General features: G+C 50.9%; 1 protein-coding gene across 12 annotated transcripts in view; it reads left to right on the top strand.

Moving 5' to 3' along the window:
* CACNA1B (calcium voltage-gated channel subunit alpha1 B) overlaps positions 1-17,565 on the top strand; it is a 505,489-nt gene that overhangs the window by 209,984 nt on the left and 277,940 nt on the right. For all 12 annotated transcript variants that reach the window (XM_068249170.1, XM_068249175.1, XM_068249173.1 and 9 more), the window contains exon 6: positions 6,829-7,019. In XM_068249170.1, the coding sequence (XP_068105271.1) occupies positions 6,829-7,019 (191 nt within the window). The remainder of the gene's footprint in view (positions 1-6,828; positions 7,020-17,565) is intronic.

Here is a 17,565-nt window from a genome sequence, read left to right as displayed (position 1 = left end):
GCTGGTATGGAAAATAATTCACACATAAAGGAGAGATTAAGCAAAACCAGCATAAGCCATATAGAATGATACACTATCTCACTATACTACAGTGCAGCTCCCCCTGGTGGTCAGGCCTGGACTCCACAAGACCTGTGAAGGTGTCCTGTGGTATCTGACTATATATCTATAATACATAAAGTACACTATCAGCCTGCTATATAATGCAGCTCCCCCTGGTGGTCAGGCCTGGACTCCACAAGACCTGTGAAGGTGTCCTGTGGTATCTGGCTATATATCTATATTACATATAATACACCATCAGCCTATAATATAGTGCAGCTCCCCCTGGTGGTCAGACCTGGACTCCACAAGACCTGTGATGGTGTCCTGTGATATCTGACTATCTATAATACGTATAATACACTATCTCACTATACTACAGTGCAGCTCCCCCTGGTGGCCAGGCCTGGACTCCACAAGACCTGTGAAGGTGTCCTGTGGTATCTGGCTATATATCTATATTACATATCATACACTATCAGCCTATAATATAGTGCAGCTCCCCCTGGTGGTCAGGCCTGGACTCCACAAGACCTGTGAAAGTGTCCTGTGATATCTGACTATATATCTATAAATACATATAATACACTATCAGCCTGTAATACAGTGCAGCTCCCCCTGATGGTCAGACCTGGACTCCACAAGACCTGTGAAGGTGTCCTGTGATATCTGACTATATATCTATAATACACATAATACACTATCAGCCTATAATATAGTGCAGCTCCCCCTGGTGGCCAGGCCTGGACTCCACTAGACCTGTGAAGGTGTCCTGTGGTATCTGACTATATATCTATAATACATATAATACACTATCTCACTATACTACAGTGCAGCTCCCCCTGGTGGCCAGGCCTGGACTCCACAAGACCTGTGAAGGTGTCCTGTGGTATCTGGCTATATATCTATATTACATATAATACACTATCAGCCTATAATATAGTGCAGCTCCCCCTGGTGGTCAGGCCTGGACTCCACAAGACCTGTGAAAGTGTCCTGTGGTATCTGGCTATATATCTATAATACATATAATACACTATCAGCCTATATATAGTGCAGCTCCCCCTGGTGGTCAGGCCTGGACTCCACTAGACCTGTGAAGGTGTCCTGTGGTATCTGACTATATATCTATAATACATATAATACACTATCTCACTATACTACAGTGCAGCTCCCCCTGGTGGCCAGGCCTGGACTCCACAAGACCTGTGAAGGTGTCCTGTGGTATCTGGCTATATATCTATATTACATATAATACACTATCAGCCTATAATATAGTGCAGCTCCCCCTGGTGGTCAGGCCTGGACTCCACAAGACCTGTGAAAGTGTCCTGTGATATCTGACTATATATCTATAATACACATAATACACTATCTCACTATACTACAGTGCAGCTCCCCTTGGTGGCCAGGCCTGGACTCCACAAGACCTGTGAAGGTGTCCTGTGGTATCTGACTATATATCTATATTACATATAATACACTATCAGCCTATATATAGTGCAGCTCCCCCTGGTGGTCTGGCCTGGACTCCACAAGACCTGTGAGGGTGTCCTGTGGTATCTGACTATATATAATACATATAATACACTATCAGCCTATATATAGTGCAGCTCCCCCTGGTGGTCAGGCCTGGACTCCACAAGACCTGTGAAGGTGTCCTGTGGTATCTGACTATATATCTATAATACATATAATACACTATCAGCCTATATATAGTGCAGCTCCCCCTGGTGGTCAGGCCTGGACTCCACATGACCTGTGAAGGTGTCCTGTGGTATCTGACTATATATCTATAATACATATAATACACTATCTCACTATACTACAGTGCAGCTCCCCCTGGTGGCCAGGCCTTGACTCCACAAGACCTGTGAAGGTGTGCTCTGGTATCTGACCATATATCTATAATACATATAATACACTATCTCACTATACTACAGTGCAGCTCCCCCTGGTGGCCAGGCCTGGACTCCACAAGACCTGTGAAGGTGTCCTGTGGTATCTGACTATATATCTATAATACATATAATACACTAGCAGTCTATAATATAGTGCAGCTCCCCCTGGTGGCCAGGCCTGGACTCCACAAGACCTGTGAAGGTGTCCTGTGGTATCTGACTATATATCTATAATACATATAATACACTATCTCACTATACTACAGTGCAGCTCCCCCTGGTGGCCAGGCCTGGACTCCACAAGACCTGTGAAGGTGTCCTGTGGTATCTGACTATATATCTATAATACATATAATACACTATCAGCCTATAATATAGTGCAGCTCCCCCTGCTGGTCAGGCCTGGACCCCACAAGACCTGTGAAGGTGTCCTGTGGTATCTGACTATACATCTATAATACATATAATACACTATCAGCCTATATATAGTGCAGCTCCCCCTGGTGGTCAGGCCTGGACTCCACAAGACCTGTGAGGGTGTCCTGTGGTATCTGACTATATATCTATAATACATATAATATACTATCAGCCTATAATATAACGCAGCTCCCCTGGTGGTCAGGCCTGGACTCCACAAAACCTGTGAATGTGTCCTGTGGTATCTGACTATATATCTATAATACAATATCAGCCTATACTACAGTGCAGCTCCCCCTGGTGGTCAGGCCTGGACTCCACAAGACCTGTGAAGGAGTGCTGTGGTATCTGACTGTATATCTGTAATACACTATCATGCTGTAATATAGTGCAGCTCCCCCTGGTGGTCAGGCCTGGACTCCACAAAACCTGTGAATGTGTCCTGTGGTATCTGACTATGAATCTATAATACACTATCAGCCTATAATATAGTGCAGCGCCTCCTGGTGGTCAGGCCTGGACTCCACAAGACCTGTGAAGGTGTCCTGTGGTATCTGACTATGAATCTATAATACATATAATACACTATCAGCCTATAATATAGTGCAGCTCCCCCTGGTGGTCAGGCCTGGACTTCTCAAGACCTGTGAAGGTGTCCTGTGGTATCTGACTATGAATCTATAATACATATAATACACTATCAGCCTATAATATAGTGCAGCTCCCCCTGGTGGTCAGGCCTGGACTCCACAAGACCTGTGAAGGTGTCCTGTGGTATCTGACTATATATCTATAATACATATAATACACTATCAGCCTATAATATAGTGCAGCTCCCCCTGGTAGTCAGGCCTGGACCTCACAAGACCTGTGAAGGTGCCCTGTGGTATCTGACTATATATCTATATTACATATAATACACTATCAGCCTATATATAGTGCAGCTCCCCCTGGTGGTCAGGCCAGGACTCCACAAGACCTGTGAAGGTGTCCTGTGGTATCTGACTATATATCTATAATACATATAATACACTATCAGCCTATAATATAACGCAGCTCCCCTGGTGGTCAGGCCTGTACCCCACAAGACCTGTGAAGGTGCCCTGTGGTATCTGACTATATATCTATAATACATATAATACACTATCAGCCTATAATATAGTGCAGCTCCCCCTGGTGGTCAGGCCTGGACTCCACAAAACCTGTGAAGGTGTCCTGTGGTATCTGACTATATATCTATAATACTTATAATACACTATCAGCCTATAATATAGTGCAGCTCCCCCTGGTGGTCAGGCCTGGACCCCACAAAACCTGTGAAAGTGTCCTGTGGTATCTGACTATATATCTTTAATACATATAATACACTATCAGCCTATAATATAGTGCAGCTCCCCCTGGTGGTCAGGCCCGGACTCCACAAGACCTGTGAAGGTGTCCTGTGGTATCTGACTGCGAATCTATAATACATATAATACACTATCAGCCTATAATATAGTGCAGCTCCCCCTGGTGGTCAGGCCTGGACTCCACAAGACCTGTGAAGGTGCCCTGTGGTATCTGACTATATATCTATATTACATATAATACACTATCAGCCTATATATAGTGCAGCTCCCCCTGGTGGTCAGGCCAGGACTCCACAAGACCTGTGAAGGTGTCCTGTGGTATCTGACTATATATCTATAATACATATAATACACTATCAGCCTATAATATAACGCAGCTCCCCTGGTGGTCAGGCCTGTACCCCACAAGACCTGTGAAGGTGCCCTGTGGTATCTGACTATATATCTATAATACATATAATACACTATCAGCCTATAATATAGTGCAGCTCCCCCTGGTGGTCAGGCCTGGACTCCACAAAACCTGTGAAGGTGTCCTGTGGTATCTGACTATATATCTATAATACTTATAATACACTATCAGCCTATAATATAGTGCAGCTCCCCCTGGTGGTCAGGCCCGGACTCCACAAGACCTGTGAAGGTGTCCTGTGGTATCTGGCTATATATCTATAATACATATAATACAATATCAGCCTATAATATAGTGCAGCTCCCCCTGGTGGTCAGGCCTGGACTCCACAAGACATGTGAAGGTGTCCTGTGGTATCTGACTATACATCTATAATACATATAATACACTATCAGCCTATAATATAGCGCAGCTCCCCCTGGTGGTCAGGCCTGGACTCCACAAGATCTGTGAAGGTGTCCTGTGGTATCTGACTATGAATCTATAATACATATAATACACTATCAGCCTATAATATAGTGCAGCTCCCCCTGGTGGTCAGGCCAGGACTCCACTAGACCTGTGAAGGTGTCCTGTGGTATCTGACTATATATCTATAATACATATAATACACTATCAGCCTATAATCTAGTGCAGCTCCCCCTGGTGGTCAGACCTGGACTCCGCAAGACCTGTGAAGGTGCCCTGTGGTATCTGGCTATATATCTATAATACATATAATACACTATCAGCCTATAATATAGTGCAGCTCCCCCTGGTGGTCAGGCCTGGACTCCACAAGACCTGTGAAGGTGTCCTGTGGTATCTGACTATATATCTATAATACATATAATACACTATCAGCCTATAATATAGTGCAGCTCCCCCTGGTGGTCAGGCCTGGACTCCACAAGACCTGTGAAGGTGCCCTGTGGTATCTGGCTATATATCTATAATACATATAATACACTATCAGCCTATAATATAGTGCAGCTCCCCCTGGTGGTCAGGCCTGGATCTCCTCAAGTGTAAAGCTTTATCAGAGCGCTACAATATTACCACCTAATTGTCAATAAACGAGTACCAATAAAACATACAATGAACAGTAAAACCGTTCCTTGAGTTTAATCATGTCAGGGAAGTCTTTACAGTGTTCGCAGATGAAAGAGACGTTTGCGTTCTATGCTGGCTTCAGGCAGCCACTGCATGTATAGGAAGCGCTCAGCGTTATCCACAAGGCTCCACCACACACCCCGTGAGGGAGAGAACTCTCCCGGCTTTTGTGAGCACAGTTAGTTTGGTCAAATAGCGCTTTATAGACAGCCCACGCTGAGTCACGTGCGGTGACGAAACACATAGGGCGGAGATTAGCAGACGACCAGGAAGTGACCAGCGTGGTGTAGTGCGGTGACGAGACAGAGTGGTGATAGCGTGGCCAAACCTACTGGAGCAACGGGGGAGAGCCTGTAAACTCAATGCCTGTATACCTGTCACCATAATGTGAGTGTATTTTAATAAATCATGTAATACTTATACAGACTCGCGCTATGAGAGCCCTTTCTCCATGAGGTACTTGTGATGAAGACTATAACTTTGCATCACCTTTGCACTGAAGTGAGGGGAGCAAGACAACCCGAAGAAAAAGCATGGGCTGTCTACCGAGCGCTACCGTATATACTCAAATATATGCCGACCCGAGTATAAGCCAAGGTACCCACTTCTCCTACAGAAACTAGGAACAAGTGATTGATTCGCATATAAGCCTCCTCCCCAATATAGCCCCCTCCACAGTAGCCAGATGTGCTCCAAGTACAAGTCAGCCCCTTTTCCCATAGCCAGATGTGCCCCAAGGGTGATACCACTGTGTCTCAAGACACCACTAGATGGCGTCATAGATATGAGACACAGTGATTGCCACACAGGAAGAATCCCCGATCATTGCACCGCTGACATGCTGCTTGCACGCTCCGCTCCACAAGCCAGGGGACACAGCAGGTAGTCTTAAGCAGCGCACTCTGCACACTATGCTGCAGGGGATGGGGGGCGGGGACACAGCAGGGAGCCAGCTGGCAAGAGCAGCATCGCTAGTGCATGATCCTTACACTCCTCTGTCAGTAACAAAACCTGCTCCACCCTCCGTTCTGCTCCACTGACTCACATATAAGCTGAGGGGGTAACTTTTTAGCACATTTTTTGTGCTGAAAAATTAGGCCTATATGCAGGTATATAAGGTATTTGACAAAACTAACCGTGGTCATACAAGCCGGGTGAGTTCTCTCCCTCACGGGGTGTGTGGTGGTGGACCATTACGGATAACACTGAGCGCTTCCTATACATGCAAAAACTGATTGCCACAAGACCTGTGAAGGTGTCCTGAAGTGTCTGAATATATATCTATAATACACTATCAGGGGTAGGACAGTAGGTAAAGGGAAGCTGTGTGTGGAGTAATAGATATGATGGTCAGTGGCTGAAGTGTCCTGGGTAGGAGAGTATGCTTGCCTGAACAGGTGAGTTTTCAGCTACTAAAAGAGTAAGTGTGAGTGAGTGGCAGATGTGTTGAGGGAGAATGTTCCAGAGGAGGGGAGAGGATCGATAGAAGTCTTGTAAGTGGGAGTGAGAAGAGGTGACTGGAGAGGAAGACAGGAGAACATTGTTAGTAGAGCGGAGATTGTGCTTTTCGGATAGAAGTCCTCATTATGCTTACCTTCTGCTCCTCTCTTTGCAGGTGACCCCACCGCAGATTTCCCATGTGGGGAGGAGTCTCCGGCCCGGACGTGTGACAACGAGACCTCAACCTGTCGGGTCTACTGGAAGGGGCCCAATTTCGGCATCACCAATTTTGACAACATCCTGTTCGCGGTGCTGACGGTGTTTCAGTGCATCACCATGGAGGGCTGGACGGACATCCTGTACAACGTGAGTCATACCGATCTGTACATCTGTAGTGATCTGTGGAGATATGTCATTCCTCTCGGAGGCGGCGTCACCAATGGCCGCTCAGAGGTTTCTGTTCATCTGTAGTGATCTGTGGAGATCTGTCGTTCCTCTCGGAGGTGGCATCACCAATGGCTGCTCAGATGTTTCTGTTCATCTGTAGTGATCGGTGGAGATCTATCGTTCCTCTCGGAGGCGTCGTTCATCTGTAGTGATCTGTGGAGATCTGTCGTTCCTCTCGGAGGCGGCGTCACCAATGGCCGCTCAGAGGTTTCTGTTCATCTGTAGTGATCTGTGGAGATCTATCGTTCCTCTCGGAGGCGGCGTCACCAATGGCTGCTCAGAGGTTTCTGTACATCTGTAGTGATCTGTGGAGGTCTGTCGTTCCTCTCGGAGGAGGCGTGACCAATGGCTGCTCAGAGGTTTCTGTACATCTGTAGTGATCTGTGGAGATCTATCGTTCCTCTCGGAGGAGGCGTGACCAATGGCTGCTCAGAGGTTTCTGTACATCTGTAGTGATCTGTGGAGATCTGTCGTTCCTCTCGGATGCGGCGTCACCAATGGCCGCTCAGAGGTTTCTGTACATCTGTAGTGATCTGTGGAGATCTGTCGTTCCTCTTGGAGGCGGCGTCACCAATGGCCGCTCAGAGGTTTTTGTACATCTGTAGTGATCTGTGGAGATCTGTGGAGATCTGTTGTTCCTCTCGGAGGAGGCATGACCAATGGCAGCTCAGAGGTTTCTGTACATCTGTAGTGATCTGTGGAGATCTGTCGTTCCTCTCGGAGGAGGCGTGACCAATGGCCGCTCAGAGGTTTCTGTACATCTGTAGTGATCTGTGGAGATCTGTCGTTCCTCTCGGAGGCGGCGTCACCAATGGCTGCTCAGAAGTTTCTGTACATCTGTAGTGATCTGTGGAGATCTGTCGTTCCTCTCTGAGGCGGCGTCACCAATGGCTGCTCAGAGGTTTCTGTACATCTGTAGTGATCTGTGGAGATCTGTCGTTCCTCTCGGAGGAGGCGTGACCAATGGCTGCTCAGAGGTTTCTGTACATCTGTAGTGATCTGTGGAGATCTGTCGTTCCTCTCTGAGGCGGCGTCACCAATGGCCGCTCAGAGGTTTCTGTACATCTGTAGTGATCTGTGGAGATCTGTCGTTTCTCTCGGAGGCGGCGTCACCAATGGCCGCTCAGAGGTTTCTGTACATCTGTAGTGATCTGTGGAGATCTGTCGTTCCTCTCGGAGGAGGCGTAACCAATGGCCGCTCAGAGGTTTCTGTACATCTGTAGTGATCTGTGGAGATCTGTCGTTCCTCTCGGAGGCGGCGTCACCAATGGCCGCTCAGAGGTTTCTGTACATCTGTAGTGATCTGTGGAGATCTGTCGTTCCTCTCGGAGGAGGCGTGACCAATGGCCGCTCAGAGGTTTCTGTACATCTGTAGTGATCTGTGGAGATCTGTCGTTCCTCTCGGAGGCGGCGTCACCAATGGCCGCTCAGAGGTTTCTGTACATCTGTAGTGATCTGTGGAGATCTGTCGTTCCTCTCGGAGGAGGCGTGACCAATGGCCGCTCAGAGGTTTCTGTACATCTGTAGTGATCTGTGTAGATCTGTCGTTCCTCTTGGAGGAGGCGTGACCAATGGCCGCTCAGAGGTTTCTGTACATCTGTAGTGATCTGTGTAGATCTGTCGTTCCTCTCGGAGGAGGCGTGACCAATGGCCGCTCAGAGGTTTCTGTACATCTGTAGTGATCTGTGTAGATCTGTCGTTCCTCTCGGAGGAGGCGTGACCAATGGCCGCTCAGAGGTTTCTGTACATCTGTAGTGATCTGTGGAGATCTGTCGTTCCTCTCGGAGGAGGCGTGACTTATGGCCGCTCAGAGGTTTCTGTACATCTGTAGTGATCTGTGGAGATCTGTCGTTCCTCTCGGAGGCGGCGTCACCAATGGCCGCTCAGAGGTTTCTGTACATCTGTAGTGATCTGTGTAGATCTGTCGTTCCTCTCGGAGGAGGCGTGACCAATGGCCGCTCAGAGGTTTCTGTACATCTGTAGTGATCTGTGTAGATCTGTCGTTCCTCTCGGAGGAGGCGTGACCAATGGCCGCTCAGAGGTTTCTGTACATCTGTAGTGATCTGTGGAGATCTGTCGTTCCTCTCGGAGGAGGCGTGACTTATGGCCGCTCAGAGGTTTCTGTACATCTGTAGTGATCTGTGGAGATCTGTCGTTCCTCTCGGAGGCGGCGTCACCAATGGCCGCTCAGAGGTTTCTGTACATCTGTAGTGATCTGTGGAGATCTGTCGTTCCTCTCGGAGGAGGCGTGACCAATGGCCGCTCAGAGGTTTCTGTACATCTGTAGTGATCTGTGTAGATCTGTCGTTCCTCTCGGAGGAGGCGTGACCAATGGCCGCTCAGAGGTTTCTGTACATCTGTAGTGATCTGTGTAGATCTGTCGTTCCTCTCGGAGGAGGCGTGACCAATGGCCGCTCAGAGGTTTCTGTACATCTGTAGTGATCTGCTGTATGGAGAAACAGAGGCGCCAAAAGAGTAAAAATATCTAAAAGGTATAAAAGTATTCAGGTGGCGGTGGTGGCCCAGCAACACCCAAAAACAGACATGATGCTGTTGATTGAAGAGACGATAATTTATTCACATACTCCTATGAAAAATACAACGCGTTTTACGGGCAACATCCCGCTTCATCAGGCAATAAACAACTGGAGTATCTCACAGCGTGGGGTCCAAAACGTGCTTGGCACCTCTGTCTCTGTGTCACACAGAGGTGCCAAGCACGTTTTGGACCCCACGCTGTGAGATACTCCAGTTGTTTATTGCCTGATGAAGCGGGATGTTGCCCGTAAAACGCGTTGTATTTTTAATAGGAGTATGTGAATAAATTATCGTCTTTTCAATCAACAGCATCGTGTCTGTTTTTGGGTGTTGCTGGGCCACCACCGCCACCTGAATACTTTTATACCTTTTAGATATTTTTACTCTTTTGGCGCCTCTGTTTCTCCATACAGCAAGTCATCCACCCTTGGTGGAAGGGTGAAATACCCTCTTTTCCTTCTATAGAGAGCGACTTCTTAGCCCTGAGTGGGGACAGGCCTAATCTCCCCACCTGCTCATTCAGTGGTTGCCTAAAGGGTAACCCAGGTTTGTAAGTATATTACTTACGTTTCACCATTACCTCAAGTTCCTAAACATACTGCACTATATTGGGCTCTCGGTCTCCTTTCGTTTATCTGTAGTGATCTGTGGAGATCTGTCGTTCCTCTCGGAGGAGGCGTGACCAATGGCCGCTCAGAGGTTTCTGTACATCTGTAGTGATCTGTGGAGATCTGTCGTTCCTCTCGGAGGTGGTGTGACCAATGGCCGCTCAGAGGTTTCTGTTCATCTGTGGTGATCTGTGGAGATCTTGTCGTTCCTCTCGGAGGAGGCGTGACCAATGGCCGCTCAGAGGATTCTGTACATCTGTAGTGATCTGTGGAGATCTGTCGTTCCTCTCGGAGGTGGTGTGACCAATGGCCGCTCAGAGGATTCTGTACATCTGTAGTGATCTGTGGAGATCTGTCGTTCCTCTCGGAGGAGGCATGACCAATGGCCGCTCAGAGGTTTCTGTACATCTGTAGTGATCTGTGGAGATCTGTCGTTCCTCTCGGAGGTGGCGTCACCAATGGCTGCTCAGAGGTTTCTGTACATCTGTTCGGATCTGTGGAGATCTGTCATTCCTCTCGGAGGTGGCGTCACCAATGGCCGCTCAGAGGTTTCTGTACATCTGTAGTGATCTGTGGAGATCTGTCGTTCCTCTCGGAGGTGGCATCACCAATGGCCGCTCAGAGGTTTCTGTACATCTGTAGTGATCTGTGGAGATCTGTCGTTCCTCTCGGAGGTGGCGTCACCAATGGCTGCTCAGAGGTTTCTGTACATCTGTTCGGATCTGTGGAGATCTGTCATTCCTCTCGGAGGTGGCGTCACCAATGGCCGCTCAGAGGTTTCTGTACATCTGTAGTGATCTGTGGAGATCTGTCGTTCCTCTCGGAGGTGGTGTGACCAATGGCCGCTCAGAGGTTTCTGTACACCTGTAGTGATCTGTAGAGATCTGTCGTTCCTCTCGGAGGTGGTGTGACCAATGGCCGCTCAGAGGTTTCTGTACATCTGTAGTGATCTGTGGAGATCTGTCGTTCCTCTCGGAGGTGGCGTCACCAATGGCTGCTCAGAGGTTTCTGTTCATCTGTAGTGATCTGTGGAGATCTGTCGTTCCTCTCGGAGGCAGCGTCACCAATGGCTGCTCAGAGGTTTCTGTACATCTGTAGTGATCTGTGGAGATCTGTCGTTCCTCTCGGAGGCAGCGTCACCAATGTCTGCTCAGAGGTGTATTAACTTCTACTGTCCATTTATGATTAGACTGATCAGCCAATCACAGCTGCTTCCCTCCTATGTATATATTCTTGCCTCTTTGATGGTTATAGTGAGAGGAAACTTATCAGCTGCCTAAGCCAGTTACATTTAAAGGGCGCCTGAAGTGGGAGGGATATGGAGGCTGCTTTTTATTTCCTGTTAAATACCAGTTCCCTGGCTGTCCTGCTGATCTCTCTGGCTGCAGTAGTGTCTAAATCACACCAGAAACAAGCATGCAGCTAATCCAGCCACACTTCAGTCACCTGATCTGCATGCATGCTTGTTCAGGGGCTATGGCTAAAATTATTAGAGACAGAGGATCAGCAGGACAGCCAGGCAACTGGTATTGTTTACTGTAATAGGAAATAAGTATGGCAGCCTCCATATCCCTCTCACTTCCGTTGCCCTTTAACTGTCTCACTTCCAAGAGGTGTAAGCTGCTGTCTTTCTGAAGGGACTGTTAGGGTGGATTGGATCTGTGGGTGGATTCAGGGAAGAGCAGTGAGTTCAGGCAGAACATCAGGCAGCCTTATTGGGGTCCTTCCTGGCCGGTTAGGATCGGTAAATCGGAACACAACTAAACGGAGTGCCTGGATGGGAAGATCAGCGCCACACACAGCTGAGATTATTACGTATAGTTCTTACGGAATCCCGATCGTGAACGTTCTCACAATTTGCTCTGCGTATAACAAAATTTGTGTGTGGTTCGCAGTTTTGTGAATTCCATTTGCCGCACAATGCAAGTCATGGGCACCGTGCATGCTTATATTCGCACCGGGCATGCAATTCGCATTTCAAGTCAATCGGATATGCACAGCATTATGGGAAGTATGAATTTACGCATTCCAGAAGCACAAATTAACAAGCAAATACGAAGGTAATCGCATACAATTTCATGTAAATTCACCTCATTGTTATGCAGGGAAATGTCGGTATGCAAACATCTGTCTAAAAACGTGAACAAAAAAAGACGCATCCGACACGCAGAATTGCAAATGTGGAAAGACGTGGCCGGAGATTGCACAGTCAAGTGTCGAGACGCTTTTAGTTTCCAGAGTGTCTGTGGGGGGCAACAGGACACCAGTGGGTTCCATACAGCCGGGATTTAGGCCTGAAATGTACAGATAGCAGCTATAAACGTTTACGCCAGGGGTAGGGAAGCTATGGCTCGGGAGGCAGATGTGGCCCTTGTGATGGCTGCATCTGGCTCACATACAAATCAGTAGGAGTTGAGTCACTGAGCTACACAGCTCAAGCAGCGCAGCTTAGTGTGGCAGCGCAAGTAACATTTTCAAAGTAGGCACAATACTGCTGTAGCATGCACTACTAACTTACTCGCGCTCCCCCCAAACTAACGGTCGCTTCAATTTTCCCACTTTGGACCCCGTCAGGTCCAGTGACTTTGTAGGACGAGATCCCTGCACTTTTATTGGCCCAATAGGCTGTCTGTCACTTGGCAGGCAGCCTATTTGGCCAAAGAGCAAGGATCTCATCCTATAAAGTGAATCAACCCCCAAGTCAGCTAGCTAATTGTACAAGCTGTTAGTCGGTATTTCTCCCGTCTGGCTCTTGGGGAAATTGCTGGAGTTGCTGAAACCCAAGAGAAGCTGAAGACGTGTCTGACACTTCCGCTACCTGGCGGATCAACTGTACACACATCACCATGGCAACAGGGACATGAGCCCTCTGCAGCGCATGCGCACTGTCCCAGTTTGAAACATATTGTATGGCTCTCACGGAATTACATTTTAAAATATGTGACATTTATGCCTCTCTCAGCCCAAAATGTTCCTGACCCCTGATTTACTATATACCCAGAGCAGTTCCTGACGCATGCGGTCTGTCTGGGATTGGCTGCCCTTGTGGGAGTGTTGCATTTCCCCGCGCAGCTCCTGACGCATGTGGTCTGTCTGGGATTGGCTGCCCTTGTGGAAGTGTTGCATTTCCCCGCGCAGCTCCTGACGCATGTGGTCTGTCTGGGATTGGCTGCCCTTGTGTGAGTGTTGCATTTCCCCACGCAGCTCCTGGTGCATGCGGTCTGTCTGGGATTGGCTGCCCTTGTGTGAGTGTTGCATTGCCCCGCGCAGCTCCTGACGCATGCGGTCTGTCTGGGATTGGCTGCCCTTATGGGAGTGTTGCATTTCCCCGCGCAGCTCCTGACGCATGCGGTCTGTCTGGGATTGGCTGCCCTTGTGTGAGTGTTGCATTTCCCCGCGCAGCTCCTGGTGCATGCGGTCTGTCTAGGATTGGCTGCCCTTGTGTGAGTGTTGCATTGCCCCGCGCAGCTCCTGACGCATGCGGTCTGCCTGGGATTGGCTGCCCTTGTGTGAGTGTTGCATTTCCCCGCGCAGCTCCTGACGCATGCGGTCTGTCTGGGATTGGCTGCCCTTGTGTGAGTGTTGCATTTCCCCGCGCAGCTCCTGACGCATGCGGTCTGTCTGGGATTGGCTGCCCTTGTGTTGCATTTCCCCGCGCAGCTCCTGATGCATGCGGTCTGTCTGGGAATGGCTGCCCTTGTGTGAGTGTTGCATTTCCCCACGCAGCTCCTGGTGCATGCGGTCTGTCTGGGATTGGCTGCCCTTGTGTGAGTGTTGCATTGCCCCGCACAGCTCCTGACGCATGCGGTCTGTCTGGGATTGGCTGCCCTTATGGGAGTGTTGCATTTCCCCGCGCAGCTCCTGACGCATGCGGTCTGTCTGGGATTGGCTGCCCTTGTGTGAGTGTTGCATTTCCCCGCGCAGCTCCTGACGCATGCGGTCTGTCTGGGATTGGCTGCCCTTGTGTTGCATTTCCCCGCGCAGCTCCTGACGCATGCGGTCTGTCTGGGATTGGCTGTCCTTGTGTGAGTGTTGCATTGCCCCGCGCAGCTCCTGGTGCATGCGGTCTGTCTGGGATTGGCTGCCCTTGTGTGAGTGTTGCATTGCCCCGCGCAGCTCCTGACGCATGCGGTCTGTCTGGGATTGGCTGCCCTTGTGTGAGTGTTGCATTTCCCCGCGCAGCTCCTGACGCATGCGGTCTGTCTGGGATTGGCTGCCCTTGTGTGAGTGTTGCATTTCCCCGCGCAGCTCCTGACGCATGCGGTCTGTCTGGGATTGGCTGCCCTTGTGTGAGTGTTGCATTTCCCCGCGCAGCTCCTGACGCATGCGGTCTGTCTGGGATTGGCTGCCCTTGTGTTGCATTTCTCCGCGCAGCTCCTGGTGCATGCGGTCTGTCTGGGATTGGCTGCCCTTGTGTTGCATTTCCCAGCACAGCTCCTGACGCATGCGGTCTGTCTGGGATTGGCTGCCCTTGTGTGAGTGTTGCATTTCCCCGCACAGCTCCTGACGCATGCGGTCTGTCTGGGATTGGCTGCCCTTGTGTGAGTGTTGCATTGCCCCGCGCAGCTCCTGACGCATGTGGTCTGTCTGGGATTGGCTGCCCTTGTGTTGCATTTCCCCGCGCAGCTCCTGACGCATGCGGACTTTCTGGGATTGGCTGCTCTTGTGTGAGTGTTGCATTTCCCCGCACACCTCCTGACGCATGCGGTCTGTCTGGGATTGGCTGCCCTTGTGTTGCATTTCCCCGCGCAGCTCCTGACGCATGCGGTCTTTCTGGGATTGGCTGCTCTTGTGTGAGTGTTGCATTTCCCCGCGCACCTCCTGACGCATGCGGTCTGTCTGGTATTGGCTGCCCTTGTGTTGCATTTCCCCGCGCAGCTCCTGGCGCATGCGGTCTGTCTGGGATTGGCTCACCTTGTGTGAGTGTTGCATTTCCCCGCGCAGCTCCTGAGGCATGCGGTCTGTCTGGGATTGGCTGCCCTTGTGTTGCATTTCCCCGCGCAGCTCCTGACGCATGCGGTCTGTCTGGGATTGGCTGCCCTTGTGTGAGTGTTGCATTTCCCCGCGCAGCTCCTGGTGCATGCGGTCTGTCTGGGATTGGCTGCCCTTGTGTAAGTGTTGCATTTCCCCGCGCAGCTCCTGACGCATGCGGTCTGTCTGGGATTGGCTGCCCTTGTGTGAGTGTTGCATTTCCCCATGCAGTTCCTGACGCATGCGGTCTGTCTGGGATTGGCTGCCCTTGTGTCAGTGTTGCATTTCCCCGCGCAGCTCCTGACGCATGCGGTCTGTCTGGGATTGGCTGCCCTTGTGTGAGTGTTGCATTTCCCCGCGCAGCTCCTGACGCATGCGGTCTGTCTGGGATTGGCTGCCCTTGTGTTGCATTTCCCCGCGCAGCTCCTGGTGCATGCGGTCTGTCTGGGATTGGCTGCCCTTGTGTTGCATTTCCCCGCACAGCTCCTGACGCATGCGGTCTGTCTGGGATTGGCTGCCCTTGTGTGAGTGTTGCATTTCCCCGCACAGCTCCTGACGCATGCGGTCTGTCTGGGATTGGCTGCCCTTGTGTGAGTGTTGCATTGCCCCGCGCAGCTCCTGACGCATGTGGTCTGTCTGGGATTGGCTGCCCTTGTGTTGCATTTCCCCGCGCAGCTCCTGACGCATGCGGTCTTTCTGGGATTGGCTGCTCTTGTGTGAGTGTTGCATTTCCCCGCGCACCTCCTGACGCATGCGGTCTGTCTGGGATTGGCTGCCCTTGTGTTGCATTTCCCCGCGCAGCTCCTGACGCATGCGGTCTGTCTGGGATTGGCTGCCCTTGTGTTGCATTTCCCCGCGCAGCTCCTGACGCATGCGGTCTTTCTGGGATTGGCTGCTCTTGTGTGAGTGTTGCATTTCCCCGCGCACCTCCTGACGCATGCGGTCTGTCTGGGATTGGCTGCCCTTGTGTTGCATTTCCCCGCGCAGCTCCTGACGCATGCGGTCTTTCTGGGATTGGCTGCTCTTGTGTGAGTGTTGCATTTCCCCGCGCACCTCCTGACACATGCGGTCTGTCTGGTATTGGCTGCCCTTGTGTTGCATTTCCCCGCGCAGCTCCTGACGCATGCGGTCTTTCTGGGATTGGCTGCTCTTGTGTGAGTGTTGCATTTCCCCGCGCACCTCCTGACGCATGCGGTCTGTCTGGGATTGGCTGCCCTTGTGTGAGTGTTGCATTTCCCCGTGCAGCTCCTGGTGCATGCGGTCTGTCTGGGATTGGCTGCCCTTGTGTAAGTGTTGCATTTCCCCGCGCAGCTCCTGACACATGCGGTCTGTCTGGGATTGGCTGCCCTTGTGTGAGTGTTGCATTTCCCCGCGCAGCTCCTGACGCATGCGGTCTGTCTGGGATTGGCTGCCCTTGTGTGAGTGTTGCATTTCCCCGCGCAGCTCCTGACGCATGCGGTCTGTCTGGGATTGGCTGCCCTTGTGTGAGTGTTGCATTTCCCCGCGCAGCTCCTGACGCATGCGGTCTGTCTGGGATTGGCTGCCCTTGTGTTGCATTTCCCCGCGCAGCTCCTGGTGCATGCGGTCTGTCTGGGATTGGCTGCCCTTGTGTGAGTGTTGCATTTCCCCGCACAGCTCCTGACGCATGCGGTCTGTCTGGGATTGGCTGCCCTTGTGTGAGTGTTGCATTTCCCCGCGCAGCTCCTGACGCATGCGGTCTTTCTGGGATTGGCTGCTGTTGTGTGAGTGTTGCATTTCCCCGCGCACCTCCTGACGCATGCGGTCTGTCTGGGATTGGCTGCCCTTGTGGGAGTGTTGCATTTCCCCGCGCAGCTCCTGACGCATGCGGTCTGTCTGGGATTGGCTGCCCTTGTGTGAGTATTGCATTTCCCCGCGCAGCTCCTGACGCATGCGGTCTTTCTGGGATTGGCTGCTCTTGTGTGAGTGTTGCATTTCCCCGCGCAGCTCCTGACGCATGCGGTCTGTCTGGGATTGGCTGCCCTTGTGTGAGTGTTGCATTTCCCCGCGCAGCTCCTGACGCATGCGGTCTGTCTGGGATTGGCTGCCCTTGTGGGAGTGTTGCATTTCGCCGCGCAGCTCCTGATGCATGCGGTCTGTCTTGCATTGGCTGCCCTTGTGTTGCATTTCCCCGCACAGCTCCTGACGCATGCGGTCTTTCTGGGATTGGCTGCTCTTGTGTGAGTGTTGCATTTCCCGTGCAGCTCCTGGCGCATGCGGTCTGTCTGGGATTGGCTGCCCTTGTGGGAGTGTTGCATTTCCCCACGCAGCTCCTGACGCATGCGGTCTGTCTGGGATTGGCTGCCCTTGTGTTGCATTTCCCCGCGCAG

Source organism: Hyperolius riggenbachi, chromosome 8, assembly GCF_040937935.1.
Source record: "Hyperolius riggenbachi isolate aHypRig1 chromosome 8, aHypRig1.pri, whole genome shotgun sequence".
Taxonomy (NCBI): Eukaryota; Metazoa; Chordata; class Amphibia; order Anura; family Hyperoliidae; genus Hyperolius; species Hyperolius riggenbachi.
This window is presented reverse-complemented; position numbering and strand designations above follow the sequence as displayed.